We start from the raw sequence: 23,712 nt of genomic DNA, 5'->3' as shown, positions 1-23,712 counted from the left end.
GGGCAAGAGCCATAAACGGATCAGTAGTATGAGTGTTCTATGGACAAAGAATCACTTATGTGAGGACCTTGAGGCAGAAGGGGCATTTCCAAGGAATAACAAATGCCAGGGCAGGTTGACTAGTGCGGAAAAGAAGAATGTTTGACAATGAAGCCAGGTCAGTGAGCTGCAGTCCCATCAAAAAGGGGCTTGGCTGGCCACAGGCTGGACTTCTAAGTGTGACAGGAAGCCATGGGAGGGTTCCAAGTAGAGGAATAACTTGATCTGCTCTAAACTAAGAGGTCTGTCTGGCTGCTGTTTGGACAACAGCATGTAGAGAGAGAGACAAAAGCAGACGCGGAGGAGGCCAGTTGGGAAGCTCCTGCAGTAGTCCAGGGGAAGAAAGATGGTAGAGGCGGCAGGGATTAGGAGGAGAATAGCAGCAAAAATGAGAAATGACTGAATTCAAAATGTGCTTTGGTGGTAGAGCTGACTGAATTTGTGCATGACTTGGATTCAGGGTATGTGGAAAGAGAGTGGTCAAGAATGATTTCTCCTCAATTATGAGCTTCTCAAGAATTAGAAATCTGTCTTATTTACCTCTATATCTTCAATGTCAATGCCAATACCTGCCTTGTCTGAAAGAACATAGGATTTGGAATCAGGTGAGACCTGAGATTAAATCTTGCCCTAGTTCGTATTTCCTTGTTAAAAGACTATTTAACCTCTTTTCAATATCGCCTTCCTCATCTGTAAGTTACAATTATAAATTGTGCAGCATTGTCGAGAACCTGACATGTGGATGTTAAAAACTAAATAAATATTTACCATGTAGGTAACACACACCCGGCATTTAATTCTCCAACAGCTGAGGTCTTTTGCTACTGATCCCCATTTTCCTCACTTCTTCCTTCCCAACACCGTTTACCCAGAGTTCCACAACTTTCTTGCCTACTCCAAAGAAGTTCATTAGCTCCGCCTCCCTGAGGAAATTCCAAGTGGTACACTTCAAAACCAAAGCCTAAAGGAGTTCGACTCCTGGAATCGCATTTCACCATGATGCAGATCGCCTAGACTAAGGTTTGCTCTGACACTTCCTTAGTAATCAGTCATTCTGTGGGGCGGAATCTCAGATAATGACGCCAGAAATAGAAGAATAATAAAAAACCATCTTTGGAGGCAAAAAAAGTAGGAAACGCTCCAACTGCATAATGTTCTGTTGCAGTTCCTCAGAAACAAAGAAGCAACACTACGATTGTTCAGTTGCAAACTTCAAGGTGCTATTTAATTTGCCTTGTACCTCGTAATCCTAATTCCAACATTAATTTAGAATAGACAATACATGCAAGATAAAAAATGAAAATGATGAATTTTGTTTAGTTTTTCTATAAAAATGCCTTGTTAGCCACCTGTTGTTATTTTTATATACTGCAGGTGCTATCTTCTGTATCAATTCTGAGTGCCTGATCCCACTATTCTCACAGCCCATCAAGCAGTTATTTTCAACTCTCTACAAAACAAACAGATTTATTTTGATATATTTTCAATAGACAATGAGGACAATTGTGAATAAGAAAGAGTTAGTACCAAACAGCAAAGTAAACAATACATAAATCATTTTATTTGCCAAATAATTGAATTTTAGGTACAGTCAAGATATTTCCTTAGGGAAGGTGACCATCTTGATATTTCATCAAATCAGAAAATTTATTTTTTTAAATACCAGCTATTTGCCTATAATCAAAACAAAGTAAAAGCACACATTTTTTAAACAAAATTCTATTACTCGTTCAAAGTATTTTAATACAATTTTTGCTAAAGTTGAGTTATTGCTCATTAATACTGCCAGTTGGTATTAAGAAAAATTGTTCACTACTTTTAGGATCTAGCATTTAATTCGAGGGGTTTACTTCTACATGCGAGCAGGAAGGTTTACCTCCAATGCGAAGCTGTACTGCTCTAGTTTTGCGTAGATGAGTCCACGGTTAATGAAGGCATTTAACGTCACAGTTTCTCCAGCATCAAGAAGCAGCACAATTCCATAATCTATTAATGCCTAAAAATAAAATAATCACTTACAACCTAGATTCAACTCTTTAAAACCTTACTACATTGGCCAAAGAAAAATGTTTTCATGCCCAAACCAGGATGCCACAGTTACTGCTTAATTCGACTTACAATTTATGGCCCCAAAAGAATCACTTGTTGAATGTAAAAGGTGTCCTTAACTAAATATGTGAATACCGCTTCTTTTTCATAAGTGGTGCTGCCTCTGCTCGCACGTCATCTGTGAGTCACCTTGGCGTTCTTGTTGTGTGTGGGTGGGAGGGAAACGTAGAGCATTCAACCTGCTTTCCACACTTAGCAGTTTCTCCACAGGACTGCAACCCTTAAAGCGCAGCTCTTGTTACCTTTTGAAACTTAATTTCTCTTTAGTATTTTACTGTTTTCCTCTCGGAAACCTACATTTTATGGAGTCAGAGCTTATCCATTTTTTTTTCAGCCCTGTAAAGCCAGTAACTAGCATGGTGCCTGCACATTGTAGGCAATCAATAAATTTTTGTTGAGAGAATAAATCATGAAGTAATAAAGATAGATCTCAATAAAACTAACAAATAAGAATCTGTCAGAAAATTATTTCAAAATATTTTTATAGATATGCTAGGATTTTTTTATAAGACACTAATCTCAGCTGAGAATTAACTCAGACAACCTTTCTCCACTACTTTTATCTTTCTTTTCAGTCACTGAATAAATGATTTTTTACTGGTCATCTACCCTGCATCAGGTACCAGGAGCACACCAAATCTGAGCTGCAGCAGGAACTCAACTCATTTTTCTTCTGAAAATCTTGTCTAAAAGAGCCAGATCGTTTCATCAGAAAAGGGCCAAATCTTATATGCTGATAGCACATGCTAATTGAAAATGTAAATAAGTAGTATTTTACTACTTGCTCAGTGATCCTCTAATGTTTCAGGATTAGGCATTTGAATGTCTAAAAGAATTGCACAGTTAAAGATCCTATATGTACAGTCGCATAATTATTAACAAACACTGTGTGTAAAAATAATTAATAATATGTACTTATAAAAACAGAACTGGAATGTTAGCACTACTCCTCTCATAGAATCATGAAAAGTAAAACCTGTCAGATGCCTGGAGATCACCAAGCAGCCGGGCATGTGACACAAAAGGAAACAAAAGCTGTGAGATCCACGGAGGCTAATGAGCAGGATTAGTAACATGCCTCTGCTGTTACTACTAGCTTTTCAGTCTTGTAAGGTACTCGACACTAAGTTTCAGTTTCCTCATCTGCAAAGTTGGGATATTAATAATTCATCATATTGTTGCAAAAATTAATTTTGATGATATACTGGTAAACCATTGGTAAACCCAGTGCCTACCACCTAATAAGCCTTAAGTGAGTGGAAACTATTGCTATTTGTATTGACGTAAGGTGATAGGTACCAGCATTCACCTTTTCTCAATTTTTATTAAACCCTATCTTGGGAGAATGTCTGAATGTATTTTCTGCAGAAAGATACTTTCTCGGTTTTCTCAGGGTGGTGTTGGCAGGAATGCTGAAAAACAGGTGGAGGCAGTCATAAAGGGAGGAGCTGACACTGTGAAATGACATCCGGTTCACAGGCGGGAGATTAAATGTTTTTACAAAGCCACCTGAAGACTGTGAACCAGAAGCAAACAAACCTGCGGACACCAGCACACCAAGCACGGGTCTTGACTCCCTGTGTGACTTGGATATGTTTCTAACCTCTCCCTACTCTCATTTCCTCATCTGTAAAATGAGTGATTGGATAAAATGGGTTGGGTACACAGCAGCTCTAAAAGAGCCAATATGATCTATTCTAGTGGTTAGTCTCTATTTAGGTAGTTTTTCATTTTCCTTATTCACAGAGCACTGGGCTCTGTTACATATCAGAGATAACAAAACCCCCAGCTAGCCCATTGTTTGTGGCTTCAGAGTCTCCCTGAAAAGGCAGGAGTCTGGCGGGGAGGGAGTCATCAAAGACACCTGCTGTGCAGGTTACTCGATAAATGATCCCTTAATTAGTCCTAGAATCTTAACAACTCCTTTGTTAAAAATTAGTTGTTCATTTGTCAACATTTGTGGAGGAAACTTGATCCTCCGGTTACCAGGAATTCTACAGCCATTTAGGTAGAAACAATGTTTCTTAGCTTCCCTTCCATAGCAAATGAATTTCAGCATCTCTAAATCTCTTAAACAGATTTAACTGCCCACCTTTCAAGGAGATTGAGGGAACACCCAGAGCAGCAGGAACTTGATGTGGTCTTTTAAAGAATGCTTTATTGGCTATGGAAGGGGATAGAAACAAGGAGGGGAAACAAGTGGACAATGGAGAAAAGAAGAGGGTGAGACAGCATACTAAGAAGACCACAGACCAGCTGCTCGGCAGTGAGGAATTCTTGACTGGAAAAGGACCAAACTGACAAAAAGGGGAAAGAAGGGTAAGATTAGAAAACTTTAAAAAGGGTTTGCAAAGATAGAGGTTGGAGAGGACAATTGAGAAAAAGGGTTGCTGTAGCCATCAGCTAGCCCTGCACAAAGTACAAGAAGTACTGGCCACTGGTCACTCACTGGTTCCTGGAGCCGGAAGCCATCCCTCAGAACTCTCTGCTGCATCTGTGGGCTGAGCACTGTACGAAAAACACCTCAACAAACTCTTCTAGATGATGTTGCGTTTTTGAAGCAACACTAATGATAATGATCACTGCTTAAAAATTCTGCACACAGTGTATCAGTAGAAACATTTACTCTAATGAGAATTAGGTAACATATTTTAATGTATGTATGTCGTTAAATGCTTATTGCAAGCACTATAAAATCGATTTTTCACTTGATATTGCTGAGATTGTATAAGAAAATTTGGTGAGCACTAACAAAGACATTAAACATGCTTTGAAAAGGTTCTGTGGTTTCTCAAGTTGTGGGGGGAGAGTGGGATGTACTGCTACCAGCATTATTTTTCAAAATTACAACAGAAGTAATAAGACAATACTTTTCGCATGCTTTAGATGTGCTTACAAATGCTTTAACATTTTGTTTATCAAAATGGCCATCTTACCATCTGAAGCTCACCTATCCTGGTGTGGCACAATGCTCTGTTATAAAATGCTATATAACAGTTTTTGTCCATGTTGATCGCTGTAGTTAAATCTGTAATCGCTAGCTTATAAGTCTACAAAGAAAAATATAACTAGGTGAGAAGGGTTAGTCATAATGGACTGAAATTTAGTTGTAAAATAAATTCTTGATTCTGTCAGAGTTTTTGGAATACGGTGTAGCATCTGTGATATTAAGACAATCAAGCTAAATCTTTTGCAGAGGTCAGAAGATCTCTTGGTAGGAATTATCATTATAGTTTCTGTTACTTGCAAACAAAATTAAATATATAAAGAACTTTAATTTAGACGATTGTCTGATTGCCAATCTTGATATATAGCAAGGAGAAAATTATACTCATTGGTAAAAGAGACGCGAGCCACATTCCTCCAGCAAACACCCACCAGAGCTTGCTGGCTTCTCTCCCTCCCTCTGTGGCAATCCCATAATCGTCATGCCTTCCACCACGTTCTCTTTTGCTTCCTCTTTGATGCTTCTCTGATATCCGAGATCATCCATTTTCATGTATAGTAATTTTCATGGAATTACACAATATACAAGGTATTACCCTTGTTTTAAGGTATTATTTATAAAATATTTCATATGAAATAGCTACAAAGAAAGGTCAGAAAAAGAAAGTAGGGGAAAATAAAGTATTCCATGAAGTATCAGATATCAGTGCTGATACCTACACACACCCTTTGACCCAGTAACTTCCCTTTATAGGAATCAGCTATATACTCAAGCAATGACCGTGTTCTTACTGTGTATAACTGTATTGTTTAAAATAATAAAATAGTAAAAAAAGTTTTTAAACCCAAATTTCTAACAGTCAAGTGCTAAAAAAATAAACTATGGTGGAATACTATTCAGTTACTAAAAATGGTACCTTTAAAGGTTAAGTGTGAGAAGCAAGGCACAACACAAATTATATAAGTAGCGTAATCCCAATTTTGGAAAATATATATCATATATTAATAGGAAAAAAAGACAATAAAAATATACCAAAATGCTCTCAGTAATTTTCAATTGATGGCGAGATAATAGATGACTTTAGTCTTTTTTATTCCCCCCCATATATTCCAAATTTTTTACAATGCATATATACTTACTGTCTAAATAATAAATGCTAGTTAAAATGTTAATGTCAAAAATATTCCTATTTTGTAACCCATTGATGTACTGTACAAGAGTAAGGTGTTCTGTGTATCTCTGCTTCCTTCTCACTGAGGAGAAAAGGAAGCGAGTCTTACTGGCACTCGAGGGTCCACCCCCTCGGACATTTCCGTAAGCAAGACAGGACATCGCCCTACCTTGTTGTGGTATTTCAGAACGCCTCTGTAGATATAAGCTCGCACACTATGAGGATAAATTTTGATGGCCTCATTACAATTCAAGATTGCTTTGGAGTATCTGCCTTTCAAACCATAAAAGGCTACTCGGCTCAAGTATGCCTTTTCAGGGAAAGAGAAGAGAGAAATAGGAATGGATGTTACTATAAAAGCATCAATTCTTCTGAAATATATGGCAGTTTGGACAAATATATGCCACCCCAAATATAGTCTTTTTTCCATTCTCTCATTAGAAAAAATGTCAAACACACAGAACAACTGAAAGAAAAGTACAATGAACATTCATATGCCTACCACCTGGATTCAATAATTATTAACACATTTACAATACTGTATATCTTTTTCCATGAACTATTTAAAAATAAGTTTAGATATCACAACAATTCACCCCAAGTCTCTAGTATGCATCTCCCATGAAAAAGACATTCTCCTGTACAATCGTGCTACCATAATATATCTACGAAAATTAATAGTATTTCCCTAAAAACATCTAATATTTGGTCCATATTTAAAATTCATAAACTTTCAAAATCAGGATCCAGTCAAACTTCACCTATTGAATTTTATATTGTCTTTTTAGACTCTTATAAGTAAGAAATGTGACAGCAAAACAAGAAGTAAGTACGATGAATACCACAGCATATAAAATTATAACTATTAATAGGTATATTAAAATATTAACAGTACTATATACACCACAATTTACAAAACACATATATAACATCCCTGTTGGAAATAACATATTTAGTTCAAGGGGAAATACAGATATATGCATTATCAAAACAGTGATCTGAAAATGTAAGGTATAAATAACTGACTATTGCTAAATAATAATGATTACAGATAAGGGGTTTACTAGTTTTAGCAAATTTATAGCACACACTCTAAATCACTGGAAGTGTTCATTTAAATACCTCATAATATTTTGAATTGAGGGTAATTGCATGATTGAAATCCAGGATCGAGGTGTCCTTGTGCAGTTTCATTTTACAAAGCCCACGCTGATAAAAGCCTTCTGCAAAATTAGGATTTGTTTTCACAGCTTTTGTAAAAGAATCAAAAGCCTAGAAGAGTACATTGTTACAAAGCAAATGGTTTAATGAGTAAAATTTACTTATAATGTTAAAAAAGTACTGTATATAACTATTGTTGAAAGTTTTCCATCTTTTTTTTGGTCATTTTAAATACATTTTTTCCAGTAAACCTTGTGGAGCAAACAAAAGTAATATTTATAAACAAATCAGGTTTATTATTATAATTTATTCATCCTCTTACTACCAAATTAATGTCCACATAATTTTTGTTGTTGGATTATAATACTTTTGCAGGTGTAATTTTAATAATTATTCTTCACATTGTGTTCCTTCAAAGAAATCACGATCAGTGTTTGTCTTTCATGAGGACCCCCAAATCAGAGAAGATACAGTTATGAAATTTTAGAACAGAACTCCAAAATTTTTTCCCATGTTGTAAAGTAAAGCTAGGTTTACTCTAGAAGACCAGAAGGAATAAAAACATGAAAAAGAAAACCTGTAATTAATCTTAATGGAACAACTAATCAAGTGCAACTCTTTCAAAGTTACACACGCAAGTGTCAGAAACCCTCCCTTCCTGTATAAGGACAGTGGGGAGGGTGCATATGTGGGGGGAGAGAGATATATTTGTGGAATATCTAACATTCGCCGTTGGAAAATATCAATTGTCTTACATATTTATCATGTCACTGACAATTTTGAAGTGGGGAATTGTGTAAAATAGCCAAGTACTGGGTAAGTATATAAAAATTGAATTAATTGGTTTTCAATGAATCTGACCATCTAAATAACCAATTTCAACATGATGTGAATTGTTCAGATGTCATTAAGAGAAACCACTGTCCTAATGATTCCCCATTTATTCTACATTACAATGAATCACTCAATTTAAAGTATTTATAATTTAATAAATACACTTACATTAATGTAATGAAATTATTTTGCTATAATAATTTCTTACAATTTGATTATTGTTTTGTTGACAAACACACACTAGTCTTTGGAATATTATTGACAAATAAGCATCGAGGAAAATATGCTGGATAAATAAAGCAAGGTCATGGGTATTGGAGGGCGAATACCGACTGTAACAAGCCAAGCTTTACAGGAAGCTGTGGCCTGCTGTGCTGGTCTCCCCCTGTATAGGCAGCCTTCAGAAGTAGAACTAAATGCAAGCAATTTCTAAAATCACAAATAACCTATATGTCTAAATACACAAAATACCATTTGTAAGTTGCCTTCATCCATGTAACAAAGACCCAAGTTATACAGACAGTCTGCTGAAGCCTCTAAGGAATTTGGTCCTTTATTGGAATGAGCAAAGACATCCAACGCCTTTTTAAACATTCTCACGGCTTCCTACAACGATAAAAGAGAGAGAGGGTTGAGAATGTTTCTTTCTACTATTTACTTAACATGACAGCCTTTAAACATTAAAAGGAATCCTGAGCGCACAGCCCTGCTCACACACAGATCTCTTCCTGTGCTGGGAGAAGACGACCTCGGCCTGTCTGATCGCATCAGGCGCTTATCCCACGAGCCAGTACTTCAGCAGGCTGACTCACATGGGCTTCTGTAACTACACTTTCTAAATTCCAAAGATCATTTTTTTGTAGTCTTAAATTAAACATAAACTTGTAGACTAGTTTATGACCAATTTGCTGGTAATTTTCCTGAAGAGAATACTGGGCAGTTTTTTGGCAGTAAAAAAAATCTCCAATGAAAATCTTATGTGGTTTTAATCAATCTTTGTTTGGCCCTGCTGTGCTCTTCATGGAGTTGACACTTGACACTAGAAAATAAATGAACATCAAAACACCCATTTTAGCTAATCAAAAGAGTTGAAATTCATTAATGAAAAAATTTCAGTTTTCCAGGTAGAAATATGCCTTTTCACAATTAGCTAATCGATATATGTATCCATACAGAAACACAAATACTTGTAATTAGCCCATTTCTAATTATATTAAATTGCTAAAGAAACAATGAGTTTAACTTGGTTATGCTAAGTACCCATTCAATTAAGTTAGCCTTTTCTCCACGTGTACAGCCCACCTCAACACAACCCTCCCACCCCCCTCTCCAGCACATGACCTTGACATATGAAAAATCATGACCTCGATTTACCCTCTTTCAACTTTTCATATATATATGAAGATACATATACCTTCCTCCATGTCCATCCATTTCTCTCTCATCTTTGAAGGGATTCCTCTCCTCACTTTTTCAGAGCTAACTCTTCCAGGTGTGCCCTTGACCCCAACTTCTTCTGCCCAACCTGAGCATGACCTCTTTTCGGATCTCTGCCCTCTTCACTGTTTCCTGGAGTCCATAGTCTCCCATCCCATTTAAATTTAAATGTGCCCCTCTCTCTCAGTATGCTGAAAAGTCTCCTCAAAGCTCTTGGGGGCTTGCAGGTAAGGCATATTTATTCACATTCTGGAAATGGCTCTGTGGCTGCTCTGTAGATAAATGCTTGGAACAGTGCAACACTGATGCTATAATTCAAGCAAAATAAAAATATGTTCCGGAGTAAAATAATGACCATAGAAATTAAGAAAGGAAGTGAATTTGAGAGGTATTTAGAAAGTAGAACCAAGAGAACATCACTATTCATTTCATAGCAGGGGGCAATCAAAGGTGAGCCCAGTTTTCTAGAAGACCAATGAAGGCAAGGGGGAAGAGATTAAAGTAAATATGAGAGCATTCCTGAAAGAAGCTCAATATCATAAAGGTGTCAATTCACCCTAAAATAATCTAGAGATTCGATAAAAGTCAGCCAAAATTCAAATGGGATTTTTTAATGTACCTTGACAAGTTGAATTTAAAATGTAGATAAAGGCATAAAGGCCCAAGAATAACCAGAAATTTCCTGGAGAAAGTGTGGGTATTTATTTACCAGATATGAAGAATTACAATAAAGCTATAGTAATTAAGACGTTATACTATTGGTCTAGGAATCGAAAGACTGACCAAAGGAACAGAGTAGAAATAGCTCAAAATTAAATCCATGCATAAGTGAAAATGTGGTGTGGTACATGTTGCACTTCACATCTTTTGGTTAAAGAGAACATTTCAAAAAAACGACACTGGAACATTTGAATATCCACATGGGAAAACTGAAATAGCATCACTGTCTCACACTCAGAAATATGTGTATGTAATGTAGAGTAAATTCTTAAATAGAAAAAGCAGAATTTTTTAACTTTTAGAAGAAAATAGGGAAAAATATCTTTATGACCTTGGAGTCCTTAGGTAAAAATTTTTAAAGTCATGAAACAAAAAATAGACATATTCAACCATATCAAAATTAACAACTTTTGTTCACCAAAAGGCACCACGAAAAAATAAAAATAAAATAAAAGACAGCCACATGCCCTGACTGGTGTGGCTCAGTGAGTTGGGTGTTGTCCTGCAAACCAAAAGGTCACTAGTTCAATTCCCAGTCAGGGCACATGCCTGGGTTGTGGACCAGGTCCCAGGTTGAGGGCATGTGAGAGGCAACCAATTGATGTTTCTATCTCAAGTAAATGGTTCTCTCTCTCTCTCTACCCCCTTTCCCCTCTCTCTATAAATAAATAAAATCTTGAAAAGAAAGCAGCCACAAATTGCAAGAAGATAGATATCACATATAGCCAACCAAGATTTAATAACAGAATTTCACTTTTAAATGCCTAAAACTGATATGTGTTAGACAAAAAAATGTGCACAGGAAAATGTTAGGAGAGAAAATATGAGTGGCTAATAAATATATAAAAAGATAGTCAACCTTTGCTCAAATTGAGAAATGGGAATTAAGACCAGAATGAGACATCAGTTTTTAATCACAAAATTGATAAGAATACAGTCTGACAACACTAATTACAGTAGAGCGGCAACTTTCAACCATTTTCATCTCACGCACACATAAACTGATTCTTTGCCCTGGCTGGCATAGTTCAGTGGATTGAGCCTGGGCCTGCGAACCAAAGGATCGTGGTTTGATTCCCAGTCAGGGCACATGCCTGGTTTGCAGGCCAGTTCCCAGCAGGGGACGAGCGAGAGGCAACCATACACTATTTCTCTCCCTCTCTCCTTCCCTTCCCCTCTAAACATAAATACATAAACTGATTCCCAAAATTCTGTGGCACACCAATAAATACATATTTTTTGCCGAAACAAAAAAATAGAGGTATAATTTTGACTCATTCACACTGGATAACTATTGTTGTGCTGGCTGTTGTCATTTTTTAACTTGGCCATCTAAGGGAAAAGAGGTCAGTGCCCCTGACTGAACAGGCAGGTGCTGCGCATTGTGAACAAACATCCTGAGGCACGCGGGTTGAAATCCCTGTTTTAGGATGCACACCGGTAGGAACACTCAAAATGCAGGCGGGGGAGTCTGCTGATGCGGCCCTGGAGACCAGCGTGTCGCTTTCTTGAAAGTTAAGCATTTGCGTTCTGTACATACCAACCATTTCACTCCCAAGAAATTCTGGGAAATCCTGGAAAACTACCCCACATGTTCACAGGAGACATGAAAAAGAATATTTATAGTGGCCCTACTCTTAAGAGGAAAAGAAAGCTTTTGTTTTTGTTTTAAATATGCATTCATAATTATTTTTCAACGAATCTTTTTAATTATTGTAATCTTTTCAAGCATCACTCTTTACTAAATTGAATGGGGTTATTTTGAAAAAGAGGAAAAAAAATAAAAGAAAGCAACCCAAATGTTAACAGAAGAATCAACAAATAACAGTTCTGTAAGAAGATATGTAGACTTCCGCCAAGATGGAGGATTAAGGTGGATGTGCCTGCCTCCTCTCACAACCAAGTTTAAGGACAACTAAATATTAGCATCAGAAAACACAACCAGAACACGGAAAACTGAACTTTTCGGAAAGTCCGCAAACAACAAATCCTCCGGCCCCGCCGGTAAGAGGCGAAACCGGCGGCGGCGGGTTGAGGAGTTACAAAGGAGAACTCGTTCGACCCGGGCGCGGGGCGCGGGACCCAGACGCGCGACTTTTCGGAGATCCGCAGAACAGCAAATCCTCCGGCCCGGCCGGTAAGAGGCGAAGCACGGCGGCGGCGGGTTGAGGAGTTACAAAGGAGAACTCGTTCGACCCGGGCGCGGGCGCGGAACCCAGACGCGCGACTTTTCGGAAGTCCGCAAACAGCAAATTCTCCGGCCCGGCCGGTAAGAGGCGAAACCGGCGGCGGGCTGAGGAGTTACAAAGGAGAAGCAGAACGACCCGGGCGCGGGCGCGGAATCCAGTCGCACGGGCTCCAAACCCAGGATTGGACCTAGTGAGCAGCCCACCGGGTGAGTGACTACGGAGGAGTCAGTGGGGGAGGCGGTGGCAGCGAGTTGACTGTGGGTGCCCGGTTACGCGCGGGTGAGGAAGTGAGCGGGGGACCGCGCGGCGGCGCCATTTTCCCCCCGCTCTGACCACGCCCCCACAACAGCGTCACAACCCAGCGACCTGGGACTCCAAAGGCGCCGCTTCTCTCACTTAAAGGGCCAGAACAGACCAAAAAATGTCGCAGGGGGGGACCTCAAAGTCCCGGAGATAAATCTAAGTGACGAAGAAATAGCAAATCTCTCAGACGCACAATTTAAAACACTGGTCGTCAGCTTCCTCACAGATCTGGTGGACTATAGCCACAAATTAGAGAAACATATGAAGGCTAAATTAAGGGAAATGAATGGAATTCCACAGGAAACCCATAGAGATGAAAAAAAAACTGGGACTCAACTCAATGGAGTAAACCAGAAGGAAGAAAAAAATGATCAATCAGAAAGGAATGAAGAAATAAGAATTCAGAAAAATGAGGAGAAGCTTAGGAACTTCCAGGACATCTATAAACGCTCCAATATCCGAATTATAGGGGTACCAGAAGGGGGAAAGACACAACCACCAGTGGAAAAACTATTTGAACAAATAATAAAAGAAAATTTCCCCAATCTGGCAAAGGAAACAGACTTCCAAGAAATCCAAGAAGCCCAGAGAGTACCAAAAAAGTTGGACTCAAGAAGGAACACACCAAGGCATATCATAATTACATTAGCCAAAATTAAAACGAAGGAGAGAATCCTGGAAGCAGCAAGAGCTAAGGGGACAATCACCTACAAAGGAGTCCCCATCAGGCTGTCAGCAGATTTCTCAAAAGAGACCTTACAGGCAAGAAGGGGCTGGAAAGAAATATTCCAAGTCATGAAAACTAAAGACCTACAACCAAGATTGCTCTACCCAGCAAAACTTTCATTTAGAACGGAAGGACAGATAAGGTGCTTCTCAGATAAGACCAAATTCAAGGAGTTCATCATCACCAAGCCCTTATTATATGAAATGTTAAAGGGACTTATCTAAGAAAAAAGAAGTTAAAGAAACATGAACAGTGAAAGGACAACAAGCTCACAGTTATCAACAACCACACCTAAAACGAAAGCAAACTAAAAGGACAGCTAGATCAGGAGTGGAAACATAGAAATGAAGAGCTCAAGTAGGGTTAGCAACAGGGGAGTGGGAGTAGAAGACGGGGAGAGAAGGTACAGAAAACAAGTAGCATAGACAGTAGATAGAAAATAGATGGGGGGGGGGCAAGAATAGTATGGGAAATACAGAACCTAAAGGACTTGAGACACATGGACATAAGCTAAAGGGGGGGGTAATCGGGGGGGTTGGGGGGCAGGGTGGAGGGGAATGATGAAGGGGGGAATAGAACAACTGTAACAGCATAAACAATTCAAAAAAATAAAAAAATTAAAAAAAAAAAAAAAAAGAAGATATGTAAGTAGTCATTCTAAGCAAAACATAAAAATTCCATTAATGGGTTTCGCAAACATTACTCAAGACTTCGTACCTTGTTTCTCTTGGCCTTCATTTGGGCTTTCGCTAATAGAGTGTACATGGCGACATCGGGCTTGGTCAAAGTGACCCGGTCCAAGACCTGAACGGCCTCGTCATGGTTTTCACAAAAAGAGTAAATGAGAGCCTGCTGTACAGGACTCAACTCAATGATACCTGTGAAAAAAGGGAAAGTTTATCAATGCCTTTGCCAAGTATCTGGGTTTTGGAATATATGTGAAATTTCAAGGAAGTCAAGCACCTCGATAATCTATCTTTGAATATGAATTGACAAGATAATATCTACTAAAATTCGTTTATGATCAACAAACAATAAGACATTCCAATACAAACAGAAAAATATAAGTGTGAGCCTGGTATTTCCTATAATAACCTTTCTCACAAAATTCACTGTTGTCTAACTATGACTTCGAGTCAACTCTTCAAGCTATCTGCACATGGCTATTGTAAATAGTGCACAAATTGTGAAGAGATGATTTAAGTTAAGACAATTGTAGGCTTGCATTAATTATATTTACCTTTGTTCATTTCTGCTACTTGATAAATAGTGAACTTTGCAAGATCGTAACATTTCATCTTAAGAAGATACTGTCCTCTGGAAGAAATAATACCTCTTTAATTCTAAGCAGTTAAAAAGAGTTTTTCAACAACAAAATTTCTTAGATCCAGTTACTCAAACTTTTACATTTATAATACACTTATTTATATTTATATATGTACATAAAAACAATCTGAAGAGTAGAAACATGTATGTAGTCTAAATGGACCAATTAGCTTGGAGATGTGATGAGAAAACTATTTAGAAAATGAGAAACTGAAAGAAAAAATACTCAAATCTTTTTGCAGCTGCCTGTATTTAAAATGTTATACCCTGTTGTTAAGAAGTCACTAAAAGATAAACACAGTTCAAGGCACACAAAAGTGGAAGAGTATTTAAATAAATTGTTAAAAGGTGGTTTGAGAGTTTAAAAACAAAATAAGCTACTGTGACCAGTGTGGTTCAGTTGTTTGGGCATGGTCTTCAAAAGCGAAAGGTCCATGGTTGAATTCCGGTTGCAGGTTTGGTCCCCAGTGGGGTGCATACAAGAGGCAACTGATTGATGTTTCTCCCTCACCTCAGTGTTTTTCTCCCTCTCTTTCTCCCTTCCTTCCCCTCTCTCTAAAAATAAAAATCTTAAAAAATAATAAACAAATAAATAAAACAGAGCAAACTGTTATCAGAAAGCTTGCTCTAGTCCATTTCCCCATATCTGTAAGTCTATTTCCCATGTTAAATACCATAAGATATTTTTGGTGGTGATAACTCATAACTTGCAATGGGTCTCTTTACAGAAAGCTCTGTGGCCTTTAAAATACAATTCAATGTGCCGCTTTTTTCCCTTTGTTCACTGAATTGGCTGAGGTTTACATTTAGTACTTCAGTGGATATAATCGAACAGCTATTCAAAATATGTTAACTGATTTTCATGAGCTATGTGGTAACTATATAACCAGTAATCCAGAGAGTCTTTGAGAACTTAAAATATGGTGGATGGGAGATTAAAGATTAATGTAATCTTTGTAAAACGAGGAAGTTAGAAGGATCAAGAGAGAACTTAAAAAAGGATTCTGTTTCTATGCCCAAACCTTATAATATATAATTGGATTCCATCTGGATGAAGGTGGATAGCACGAGACAACTCTCTTACTGCCTTTTTCAGTTTATGCACCTGTTGATCAATAAACAGAAACTTAGCTCATAATCTCACTTACTGCTCCCATTCTAATGTTTATCCCCCTCTCATCCTTTAATACAGAAATTTTTCAGAAACATCTAACAGACATTTTTCTTGAATTATAATAGCAAATGGGATACACAGAAGTAAAAAGAAAACTTTGTAATGCAGTTTTTTATTTTACTAAAATTACTTATCTTTAATTTTGAAGAATTTTATATATACCTACATAGATAACTTTACATAAATATGATCATGTCATACATTCTAGTTTGTTTTTCCTTTTAGTTTAGCTTTTCAGTTTTTCTCCCTCATCCATAACACCTTTTCCATCAAACTTTATTCATGTTAATAAATAAATTAGTATGCAAAACAAGGTAAAAATAAAAGTCGATTCTACTTAAAAATTAGGGAGAAAGAAGTTTGCACTTAAATCATAAGTAAATGGGTGAATAAAGCAAAATTCAAGAATAACAACAAAAGATCCCTGCTTAAAATCAATATAAACATTGTAAACATCGATTCTTTCCTTAACACTGGTCACAGAAGCATAATCAGGATTTGTACAAATTTGGGGGCAAAAACTTATTATCATTGGGAATATCACGAGTGGAGGATGACAGAAACCCCAGCAAACTGAGCCCGGATGACCAGCAACACCTCTCACTGTGCTGACAAGGGGATGCACAGAGGACAATGCACTGATTTGTACGTGGAAGTGGGCAGTACCTGTTGGAGGGGTAAAAACGGTTTGGAGGAAGTGGTGGGTGGAGTCAAAAGAGAGAACCCTAACAGAGAGTGTTTGAAACATGTTTAAATCAATTTGAGGATTTTTGTGTAACTTTAGGCCTGCTACTTCTTGAGTTGGCCCTGCTCAAGTTAGTGTAATTATTACATCATCTATCCATGTGTCTGTTCCATTTGTAAATATTTAGGCGTTGAGGAGGCCCTGGCTGGGAAGCATGGAGCCTCCCTCTCTGCTCTTTATGAGCTGTCCTGGGGTTGGACGTCTCCAGAGAATCTTACATTAGATTCACCCTGGGGACTGAACCTGTACAGTAGGTATGTATGTGTATTCTTCTATATGTACACACATGACGTGATCTGTAATTTTATCTATGTGGAATCATATTGTATACACTTTATATTCCTTTCTGATTTTTGCTTCTCTTTTCATTAAGTTTTATATTTTTATTTATTGATCTGAGAAAGAGAAACATTAATTTGTTGTTCCACCCATCTATAGACTTCGTTGGTTGCCTCTTGTATGTGCCCTGACCCAAGTATCATGATGACACTCTAACCAACTGAGCTATGCAGCCAGGGCCCTGAATTTTGCTTTTCTTATTCAACAATATCTTGTGGAAATCTTTCTCAGTTAGCTGATAATAGTTCTTTTCTTAAATTAAATGTATTGGTGTAACATTGGTTAATAACATTATATAAGTTTCACGTGTGTAATTCTATAATACATCATCTATATTACACCAGGTGCTTACCGCCCAAAGCTAGTCTTCTTCCAAAGATGAAGATACGTCATATGATCCAGCACTAATTATTTTTAACAACTACATAATATTCTATGTGTGTGCATAAAATACAATTTATTGTCCTAGCTGGTGTAGCTTAGTGGATTGAGCGTGGGCCTGCAAACGAAAGGATCCAGGTTCGATACCCAGTCAGGGCACACGCCTGAGTTGCAGGCCAGTTCCCAGTAGGGGATGCAAGAGAGGCAACCATACACTGATATTTCTCGCCCTCTCTCCTTCCTTCCCCTCTAAAGATAAATAAATAAAATCTTTAAAAAAATACAATTTATTCATTACTATGCAGAGATTTTTGCCTCCTCAGAGCAAAGAGTTTTTGAATACATGTCCTTATACTGGGCTTGGTTTCTAAGTGCATTCAAAGGAAATTTCAGAAGCTTTCAGCTTCAACAACATGGAGTTGAAGCCAAAGGACCACACACCACAGGTATGTCCATGCGAACTTGCCCTGGGGACAATACCAAACCTGCCCCAGGTCTTCTACCTCTATCATCAGGGAGCTAAGAGCTTTGAATGGGACTCTGGTAGCACTGGGTCCTGAGATGCAGACAATGGAAGACAGAGCCTCTAGCCAACTCTCAGTGGATAAGCAGTGTGAGCAAGAGAAAAAGAACTTTGTTATTTTAATGCAGTGATTCTGAAGTGGGTTTTTTGTTTTGCGGTGGAGGGTGTTTTGTTTTGTCATTGTGGGTTTTTTCCACAACATAACCCAGCCCATACTGACTGAAACCATTGTGACTAATGGACTCGTAGGAGAGGACAGAAAGGCAACAAGCCAGTTCACCTGGGCTTCTGTGGGGCTTTGGCATCTGCGGGGTTTGGCTTTCATTCTGATTGCAAAGGGAAGCTATTGAAGGGTTTAGGGCAAAGAAGTCAAATAATCTGACATGTTATAACAGGATCATTATGGCTTCTGTGGTGAAAATCCATCAAAAAGGAGTAAAGAACAGAAGCAAAAAGACCAAAAGGGCGACTTCAGTAATCCTGATGAGAAGTGGCAGGGTCTTGGGCAGGGTGGTTAGTGGTGGGGTCATGGAAAGCGATACCTATTTTGAAGGGTAGAGACAATAGTTAACAATTTGTCTGGCAAGTCAGATTTACTTGGAGTCAGCCAAGACTTCCTGTTTACTGTAGTGTTTGAATTTGTTATGCCAAGGATATATTACATTTTTAAGTTTAAATAACTTAAACTCAAGCAAAATCTAAAGAAAAGTGTGAGTGAGGAGGGTCCCATTCTGTGCACGACGTCCTTGCTTTGGGTCCGCCAACTCACTGCCACACAGGCACACCACGGACAGATGCCAAAATGTTAATGGCAGTTATCGCTAGAGAATGAAATTGTGGATAATTGCCAATTTATTTCTATTTATACACAAATAAAACTATTATATGCAATAAGCATATGTTGCTTTTGTAACTAGGAAAAACAGGTGTTATTTTTTAAAAAGGAAATGAAAGACAAAAATTCATACCTCATCAACATAGGCTTTATTAGGGCAATTACAGTTAATTATATCTACTTAATATTTATTGCTTAAAATGCACTAGCATCTGTAATTAGCTGAAAAAGAGTACATTTATATATATATATATATATATATATATATATATATATATATATATCTTAAGTTATATTAAGCAAATATCCAGAAAATTTAAACTTAAAAAAATCAAGGTTCTCAAAACTTAAATACCTTATGATAAGTTTCTGCACGACAAATATAGCTTTGAATACATGAAGGATCATATTTAAGAGCCTCAGAAAAATACCAAATGGCTTCAGTGTAGTTATTCAAGTGTAGCAGGTGTATGAGGCCAATATTTATATAAGCCAAAGTAACAGTTCTAAAAAAATTGAGAAAGCAAAATCTTGTTAGACATTTTAATGATTCCAAATGTTCTCTAATTTTGAATGAACCTAATGAAATACAGCAATATATAGCAGGGATTTTTTAATGTCTTACCAAAGCAAAGCAAATTAATCAACTATTCTCTGTTAAAAATTATAAACACCTTTATAAAATCCTTAGCAGGGAATTAACATTTGTTGTTCAAGAATGGAATTCCTGAGGTCTTCTAGAGTCCTTAGCAATACCTTACTGTTCCTTGAATCAGCTAAAAAGTTGTTGCCTCACATTATGTGATATTTGCCATGAAAAACAATGGTAGTTGAGGCTTGTGGTTAAATATCCTCTCCACATAGATATTAACCCAGCTTCTTTCTATATCCAATAAATGTTTTTTCGCTTAGAATCAAACAGATTCAGAATGACCTTAGAAATCACTCTATTCAATGCCCCTTTCAAAATGAGGAAACTACACATCCTACAGTTTAACTTCACAGAAGCCCTGACCCTTTACCTGCAAGATGCCAACGTTCCTACTGCCCATGTTTTGGCTTTTGGCAACTGAAACTCTTGCCTTTTCCTTCCTGGTTCAAAGATATCCGAAAGAAAACCACTGTGGCTATTATGGAGCTATGCTCCAAGACTTTCCTAAGACAAGTTCAAAACTTACTTTATTGATAAGCTAAGTAAACAGTCTGGTGGTTGGCATTGAATTAACATGATTAATTACACTTTCTGAAATCTTCTATTTTAATAAATGTTGAGGAAAGGGGAGTTATTTCATTAAAGTTTGTTTTACAGCTTAACATTCTGACTAGTGTGTGTAACTTTGTGTTCCTTCTGGTACCTATGTTCTAAATGATATTGGCTTTTTTCTTTTGCTTCACTAACAAAATGAAGTCAGAAGTTCTAAATAGAGGTTTTCTTCTATTGAACTGTGTGTTGTGCACAGCAATGATATGTCAAGCAGAACATATTGTCATTATTTTAAAACTTGATGACAGTGTTTCATAAAGTTCACTTCAAAAGGTCTAACCTAGGTATCCCAGAGTATTTTTAAAAACTTGGTATTTTTTTTAATCTATGGATTTAATTCCTCACAAACCCATTTGATCTCTAAAATTTTCAAAAGTATTTGAGGCACAAATTTTAACAACGGGTCTTATTTTAGAAGTAACCTTGTTTTTAGAAGTAATACTCTATTCTAGCATTATTTTATAATTGTCTTATTTTTACTAAGTTATTAATGAGGAAGAGAAAAAGCTCTTTCATTTTGTTCTTTCTAAAATTTTATATAAGAAGGAGATTAGTAAAAATAAAAAGGAAAACTTACCTTTCCAGAGAAATAACAGTTTCAAAGTCACTAATTGCCAGCAACCAATGTTTTAGATCTGCATAGAGCACGCCCCGATGTAGAAAACAACCAAAATTCTCATAGCCATCATTTATGAGAGCTTAAAAGTAAAAGTACATCTCTTATGCAGGTTCTGAACAAACGTATCTGAGTTATATTTAAGTCTATAACCATTCTACTTTTTACACATTATATAAAACATCTACAAAGAGTATACTTATTTGAAGAGTAAAAATAGTGTTCACATACGCTGTATTTGTTTATAAGTAACAGTGTGGTTATCATGATTCACACACTCATTGGAGATGGAAGAAATCCTGATGGCAACCTAGGATAGTCCACTTACTACAGATGAACAGACTAGCGTTCAGCAGAGTGGGACTAGGTACACTGACCTTGATAATGATGCAAGTCAGTGGCAAAGAAGGGCATAGAATCTAGAATCTACCTTCTGACTCATTTCAGTGGATTGCAGTGAGAAGGGTGCCACTGCCCTTGCTGGCCCGAGTGGAAGACGGGAAGGCATTCTTTGGCTAATGGCCCAAAACAGGCTCTAGTACAAGTTCAGGGTGGGGCATATGGCAGAGTTCCAGCTGACACACATAAACCGGGGCTGGCAGCTCAAAGAGTCTACTCCCTGGGAAACAGAACTTGGAGTTAAGGCAGGTAACTTGTCCCGAATAACAGAAGCATGGGACGAAAAGAGCCTCATCTCAATACTCCAGATTTGTGACTCATTGTTACCGAACCAAAGTTAAGGGTTCGGCTGCCCACTGCCACCTATAGGAAAATTCTGGAGGCAGAGGTTGGTGAGAAAAAAAAGAGGTCTTTTTCAAATGCTCTATGATCTGTGAGAATGGCAGACTCTTGACTCAAAAGCCTATCCTGTCTCAGAAACCCGGAGGAAACCCCGTCCACCCTCAGCCAGACCAAAGGCAGCATCTACACTTCCTTCTCCCATTTAAAATGCCATTTCCTGGGAGCCACAGGCGGCCACTGAGTGGTCATCCAGGAAAGTGTCAGGCTCTCACCTTGGAACCAGCATGTGGGGCAGGCCCCTCCACTGGCCACGTGTCTTCCGGGCAAAGAGGTTCTTGCAAACGCACTGGCCAGTACATTCATGAGATGGGCCAGAGAGCCATTCCGTCCTTTCCTTGATTTCATATTAGTTTCCCATGCAGACCAGCTTCCCTAGCCCAAACTTCCATGTGCTCTGGGAGGGTCCAGCCACCAACCAATCTCTCCTTTTCCCCAGGCTAGACTGACAGGTTTCTTAATCCATGGGCTGGGCCCATGCAGTAGGACATAGCCCACCAGGAAAATACACTATCATTTTTGCAAGTTGACAGGAAATAGACCTGAAGTTCCAGAAATACCCTCGGAACTCAAGATTCAGAAAGAGATTTCTTCAATATGCTTTCTCCTTTTGCCACAATTACACACATGTAAACAAACATTTAGACACATACATTAAAAGGGCATATTAAAAACACTTTTAGCTAAACTATTTTAGCTCATAAGAACATTATACACACACACACACACATACACACACACAAGAGGTCTGTCCAGAAAAAGCCTAGCCATTGCTAATATAAAAAGAAGGGTTTGCAAGACATCAATGTAACCTAGCAGCCAAGGAGAGTGGACTGGAATGAACATACACGAACAATAACTTCACAGTGGGGGTCACAGATATCACTGAGTGAGCATGTGTACTGTGTGTCTGTCTCATTCAAAATGACTGAGCAAGGACAGCAACGAATCTGCATCAAATTTTGCGTTAGGCTTGAACATTCCTCTGCAGAAAATACTCAGGTGATTCAGAAGGCCACAGCTATGGGCAACTGTGATTAGCAGCTTTATCATGACAATGCACTCACTCATGCGTCATGTCCTGTGCAGAGTTTTTTTGGCAAAACATCAAATCACCCAGGTGACTCAGCCCCACTACAGCCCAGATTCAGTGCCCTGTGACTTCTGGCTTTTTCCAAAACTAAATGAATGTCTTTGTTTTTCATGTTACACATCTGGATACCTTCTAGGCAGACCATATATTCATATGGTTAACACACACTCAAGTGTATAAATGTACACTAATATGTAAGTATATATAACTGTATGATAATATACATATTACATTAGTCATCCCACATTAGTATTCTACTCAAAGCAATATGCTGATCCTCAGAAAAAATTCCTATGTATGTGCATTTGAAGGCAAAGTACCTGAAACACTGTAGTCCTGTAGTGCTCTAAAAGGGTTACTCTTTCTCAATAAGCAGGCTCTGTAATACAGTGCTAACCAGTTATTAGGATCTAAGTGAATCGCAACAGAAAGGTCTTGAGTTGCTTGCTTATAAAGGCGTCGTTTAAAATATGCTCTCCCTCGGTATGTCCTAGAAAAAGAAAAGAAATTCGTTTTAACCTGTATTGCAAAATGAATGCCATACATTTACCTTTTATGGCAAACCTATACAATTAATTTCATATTTAATAACTTGTGTTTATTTCTCCTTGCTTCCCAAGAAAGTTGATCACAAAGTTATAATAGCAAAAAAGATATAAATGTTTAATAAATAAAACAATTGTACTTTATTGTATGTAACTATATGCTTATTAAAAACATACTCCATATTGTTTGCTTACTAATTTTATAACATTTCTTTACATTTATCAGAGAGGTATGTCAATAAAATAATATAAGATTTAAAATTTTTTGTTATTTTTGAGTACCCAAAATGCAAGCCTCTAATTTACACAAGATTTTTCTATAGAAAAATCAAGTAATTCATTCTGAACAAAATGTGCCTCACTGGGTAGAACTGTTACGGTATTTTTACCCGCAGGACTGAAGATGCGCCCAAGTAAACGGGAAGCTGCTGTACAT

At 37.7% G+C, this 23,712-nt stretch overlaps 1 protein-coding gene across 5 annotated transcripts in view; it reads right to left on the bottom strand.

Moving 5' to 3' along the window:
- Positions 1 to 23,712, bottom strand: part of TTC6 (tetratricopeptide repeat domain 6) — a 265,950-nt gene that overhangs the window by 27,443 nt on the left and 214,795 nt on the right. For 4 of the 5 annotated variants that reach the window (XM_053672512.1, XM_053672513.1, XM_053672514.1 and 1 more), the window contains 11 exons: positions 23,052 to 23,221; positions 20,802 to 20,922; positions 19,316 to 19,466; positions 15,986 to 16,068; positions 14,878 to 14,954; positions 14,355 to 14,515; positions 8,733 to 8,867; positions 7,389 to 7,538; positions 6,436 to 6,576; positions 5,085 to 5,198; positions 1,916 to 2,035 (listed from right to left, as the gene is read on the bottom strand). In XM_053672512.1, the coding sequence (XP_053528487.1) occupies positions 1,916 to 2,035; positions 5,085 to 5,198; positions 6,436 to 6,576; positions 7,389 to 7,538; positions 8,733 to 8,867; positions 14,355 to 14,515; positions 14,878 to 14,954; positions 15,986 to 16,068; positions 19,316 to 19,466; positions 20,802 to 20,922; positions 23,052 to 23,221 (1,423 nt within the window). Of the gene's footprint in view, positions 1 to 1,915; positions 2,036 to 5,084; positions 5,199 to 6,435; positions 6,577 to 7,388; positions 7,539 to 8,732; positions 8,868 to 14,354; positions 14,516 to 14,877; positions 14,955 to 15,985; positions 16,069 to 19,315; positions 19,467 to 20,801; positions 20,923 to 23,051; positions 23,222 to 23,712 lie in introns of those variants that run through there. The other variant, XM_053672515.1, reaches the window with a different exon arrangement.

Source organism: Artibeus jamaicensis, unplaced genomic scaffold, assembly GCF_021234435.1.
Source record: "Artibeus jamaicensis isolate MK-2021 breed Jamaican fruit bat unplaced genomic scaffold, CSHL_Jam_final contig_760, whole genome shotgun sequence".
Taxonomy (NCBI): domain Eukaryota; kingdom Metazoa; phylum Chordata; class Mammalia; order Chiroptera; family Phyllostomidae; genus Artibeus; species Artibeus jamaicensis.
Note: the sequence above shows the minus strand (reverse complement) of the source record. Positions and strands in the feature narration are given on the sequence as shown.